The 4,652-nt window shown below is 44.0% G+C and overlaps 1 protein-coding gene across 2 annotated transcripts in view; it reads right to left on the bottom strand.

Annotated features, from left to right (window-relative positions):
- Positions 1-4,652, bottom strand: part of LOC116396283 (cysteine protease ATG4D-like) — a 22,488-nt gene that overhangs the window by 1,829 nt on the left and 16,007 nt on the right. Inside the window, exons 2-11 of one of the 2 annotated variants that reach the window (XM_031870782.1) lie at positions 3,780-4,034; positions 3,583-3,666; positions 3,302-3,475; positions 2,095-2,398; positions 1,944-2,008; positions 1,547-1,674; positions 1,276-1,354; positions 1,100-1,176; positions 367-486; positions 3-285 (exon numbers count right to left, since the gene is read on the bottom strand). In XM_031870782.1, the coding sequence (XP_031726642.1) occupies positions 118-285; positions 367-486; positions 1,100-1,176; positions 1,276-1,354; positions 1,547-1,674; positions 1,944-2,008; positions 2,095-2,398; positions 3,302-3,475; positions 3,583-3,666; positions 3,780-3,978 (1,398 nt within the window). In that variant the 5' untranslated portion in view covers positions 3,979-4,034 and the 3' untranslated portion in view covers positions 3-117. Of the gene's footprint in view, positions 1-2; positions 286-366; positions 487-1,099; positions 1,177-1,275; positions 1,355-1,546; positions 1,675-1,943; positions 2,009-2,094; positions 2,399-3,301; positions 3,476-3,582; positions 3,667-3,779; positions 4,547-4,652 lie in introns of those variants that run through there. The other variant, XM_031870781.1, reaches the window with a different exon arrangement.

Raw genomic sequence — 4,652 nt, forward strand, 5'->3', positions numbered from 1 at the left:
ACACACACACACACACACACACACACACACACACACACACACACACACACATATATATATATATGATAATTGATCATCACTGTACGCCCCTTCAGGGCTGATTTGAACTTCTTCTGTTCATAATAGAACAAACTCGTCCATGCTGCTGCTAGTGTCCACGCTTCTCCGTTCGTTCTGCCTCTGGATGTAGGTGATGTTTGGGGGCGTGTATGTTCCTTCCTCCTCCTGACTTTTTCCTTCTGCAAATATAAACATGGGGTACGTCTCTGCAGATATGGAGAGAGCCTAAAAGAGACAGAAAGAAACCCAAACATGAACTAAACCCATTCTACAACAAATCCCAATGAATAAATCCCAATCACATACCTCATTAACAGCTGTGCAGAGTGATTCAAAGTCCATTTGGCCTTTGGCATAGAAGCCTATGGTACAGCTGGGGTCCATGCGAGAGAAAGACATTTTCCTGGGATATTTACAGTGAAAGGACTGCAAAGCGGTTTGGAGAAGAGACGAAAGAAAAGCGAACACTAATCAGAAAAAGGTCTCCTTAGATTCAGAGAAAATATCCCTATAGAAAGGTATGATGTGGATGTAATCGATTCAACATTAATACTTTATAAATCTATTTCAGTTATTCCAAACCAGGTACTTCAGCAGTTGCCAGGGGATACATGGAAAGATTGTGGAGTGGCTCAATTCATTTGGAAAAAATAGAAATTTCGATTTGATAAAATAAAAATCATCACATTGAGTCAACATTAAAATCTGGACACCAGATGTTGCAATTGAGAGTGCGTGAAAACGAGTTAGTAAGTGAGCAAAGAAGTCTAAACGGTTAGCTAAAGTAATTTATAAATGGCTGAAACGGTTAGCTAAAAGTAATAGATAAGTGTTTGAAACCTGTAGCTTCAGCAACACCAAGTACAAATGAAAAGTTAAACAAACCAAAACACTGATATTTTAACTGTATAAAAGAAAAAGATTCTGATAATATACGATATCTAATAAAACACTTTTAGTTATTAGTGCACGGCTGTCACAGGAGGAAACAAAACTGAAACCAAAGAAGAAGAAATGATAAGACGGTAGTTCCTCATACCTCCAAGGGAAAGTTCTCCTTTGCTATATCCACCGTGGGCTGACAGTAGTGAGGGTCCAAGTACAGCACATGGTCATCTTTTGCACAGCAGGGCCAGGGGAAGAAAAGAAAAAGTGAAAGGACTGACATCCAACAGCTGAGCGCCACAATTATGATGTGCATGACACTGCACATACCCTGGAAGCCGACGAAGAACAAAGAGTGCTTCGGTTTGCCCCCAATGATCCCAATGCAGCATTGTAACGTCAAGAGTTTCTGTAAAGAACGAGGAATGGGTTGTTGTTCTTTGTACTTGCAAGACACTCATTGTTTGCTTGCTTTAGAGCAAGGATTCCCTCTCTTTACAGACTTTACATGGGCGTTTTAACATTTCCCCATAAACTCCTCAGACTGCAGACTACTCAAGAGTGCCCATTGGAGTGACTGCATTGAATATAGTTGGCATACTTTGACACAAGTGATGTAGGAGGGATTGAGATCTTGTCCTCCGAGTCGCACGGGAACCAGGATGATGACAGACTTCCAGGGCTGAGGGAAAGGCTGCTCACACAACCTCTTCACGTCTTCCAAGTAGACTGAACGCACGGGAAGGAGGAGACAAGAGACAGGACATGTCTACGTGGTTTGATAATTCTTTCAACTTTTCTGAAATACTCACAACATTTTTGAATTAACAGTTAATTTAAAGTTTAAAATAACACCAACAGCAGTGAGTTACTCCCCATGTCCTCCTTCTCATGGCAAACAATTTACAGCAAAAAAAAAAAGCACATTTCCCTCAGCTGCTTTTATTTTGGCGGGAAACTGCCTGTTAGCAAATACACGGATGGAAGAAATTACTCACTGGTGCAATCTTGTGCAACGTACACGACTAGATTGGGCAGGTCCGCTGATGCTGCCATGGCTTTCCTGGGGAAAAAAATGATTTTACGGTCGGGCGTTACATCTCGATAGAGGTTGGTCAGGATAACTGGACCGTCGACTTAGGGTCTCACCGGAGGATGTGTGCCGCGATGGAAGGTCCGTACCAGTCGCCGGCCTTCTTCCCCGAGCTTTTGCCCAGCTGCACCAGCTGGTGTATCCCGAACGGGGCCGTGGGTTGGTCCGCAAACCACGACGCCACCCTCCTGTGCGTAGCCTCCATGGGTCGGTCCAGGAGGGAACCCAAGCTCAGTTTTCGACCCCTCTCATTCGGCTCCTCCTTTGCATCCAGTGCACGCTCCACACCGTCTGTGGGGCGAATCGCTGGCAGGTCCATGTCATCTTTGACCGCATGGGGGCTCACAGACCACGTCCAACCTGCAAAGATACAGTAATGCGAGTATGGGTCAATGTCGCTAAGATAAGACAACACATATGTACTTTAAATGTGCGGAAACCAGAAAGGGACATGGAGGGCAAAAATAATTGAAGGTTGGAACAAACTAAAGAAAAGTACTTTTTCATTTAGGGTCCCTATGATTGCTGCAGTAGTTTGGAAAGTAGCACTGAATTTGAATGGGGTGTTTATCCCCCCAAAAATTAGCTAGCTAGCGCACCACGCGTCCATCCGCCTCACTAGCTAATTTTAGTCTAATTGTCTTCTTGTCTTTATATTTGAGGCCAAACTCAAAATAAAAACATTCTACTGGTTGTTTCCATGATGTCATATAAATATGACAAAATGCATAAGTTCGACAAATCAGCCATAAAAGTCAAACTGCAGCGACTGCACTCAGAGTAGTTGAGGCTAGCTGGAGTGCAGTCACAGCTAGCTTTGGCTAAAGCTAATTTACAGACTTTTCCGACTGAATTTGTTGCCATTTTCAATGGCAACATCTGAATAATAATAATACATTTTATTTATTGAGCGCTTTTCATAATTCTCAAAGACACTTTACATTAAAATCATCATATAACAGAAAGCTATACACTCAAATTTTAAAACACATATCGGTCACACATCTTAGTATTGAGTTTGTAATACCAAAGTACAACAGTAGCTAAATGTAATCATAATGGAGGAAAAAGTAACACCAGATAAACTAGTCCTGCTATAAGCTAACCAGCCTAGCTTCGATGCCCCTTAGATTGTCCAATCATAAAGAATAGTGTCGGATATCATTGGACAATATTCTGCTTTTGAGCTTGATGGTCGACATCATTGCAGTGTGTGTGTGTGTGTGTGTGTGTGTGTGTGTGTGTGTGTGTGTGTGCCGTCACCTGGTGGCATCAGGTGCAGGAGCAGGCCTTGAGCCAGCAGCATCTGCCCCGTGCGTAAAACGCAACCCCAGCCGCTGTCGGTGGTCAGCGAGCAGCCCTCCAGCTGAGGGAAACCCCGTCTGTACGTCAACCACAGGCGGGACGCGAAGGAGCGGCGGAAACGCTCCTTCTCATCTGAAAACAGTGGCAGAGCTTGAATTAAAATCCCCTTCCTCTCTTGTTTTTAAGAATCACACGAAGAATTGCAGGAGGATTCGAGGGCCCACGGCTCAAGGCCTCACCGTGATCCCTGAGCTCGTAGGATTGTCCAAACATGATCACAGCGGAGCTCTTGCTGAATTTGGATCTCTGCTTCAAGGACCAGCCTGAAGCGTGAACGGGCAAAGAGAAAACTGTTTTTTAATCTCGCGAACCAAGAGGGAACACACAGATCTGACAATAGGAAAACAGTCAGGACGTGAGGGCGGTGACAACAGACCGTATTTGACACTGTTCCACGCCGAGATCAACTTGGATTTGAGCTGGCCCCTGTCCTCCCTGTCCTCCGTCTCCTGGCTCCTGCTCACCTCCGGGCTCGGGGGTGAGGCAGAATCAGAGGAGAGGAAGAGCCAGTCGTCCATCAGTTCATCTTCAGGGGACCGGCCCTCACAGCGAGCCGAGGCGGCGCTGGGGTTCATGACGACCGAAGGCGACCAAGACCGAGCGTGACGGATTGCTCCATATCGCCATCAACCTACGAAGACATGCGACCCTGAAGGACGATGCAGTCAACTACAGTCAACTACAGTCAACAGGATAAAACGGAGAGGAAATGCCCTCTGGAACCGATTGGTTATTATCGCTAACCGCAGCAAAGTCAATAACTCCCCATGACAGTAAGTAAGGAGGGAAACCACGTGACTGCATCCTGTGACTGAAGGAATCTCAGTGCTGGCGGACTATTGTCCTCCACATCTGGCTGATAAAACATCACATAGCTCAAGACTCACCGACACCACTGGTGCCGTTACATGGTTGTATATGTCAGTAGTGTAACCAGGGGCTGGAGAAGAAGGATCTTTTACCCAGGTAACAATATCAGTACGACAATGTAAAAATACTCCACAAAGGTTAAAAATCCTGCATGCAAATACTACTTAAGTAAAAGTACATAAGGATCAGAAGAAACATGACAAGGGACTCCAACTGAATACTGATTTTTTTGTGGTGAAAAATAAGTCTGAGAACCATTGGTTTCATCTTTAAAAATTGCATTGTACTTTATATATGTATATATATATATATACATATATATATATATATACATATACATATATATATACATATACATATATATATATATATATATATA

This window comes from Anarrhichthys ocellatus, unplaced genomic scaffold (genome assembly GCF_004355925.1).
Source record: "Anarrhichthys ocellatus isolate YVR2014 unplaced genomic scaffold, GSC_Weel_1.0 scaffold55, whole genome shotgun sequence".
NCBI classification, from domain to species: Eukaryota; Metazoa; Chordata; class Actinopteri; order Perciformes; family Anarhichadidae; genus Anarrhichthys; species Anarrhichthys ocellatus.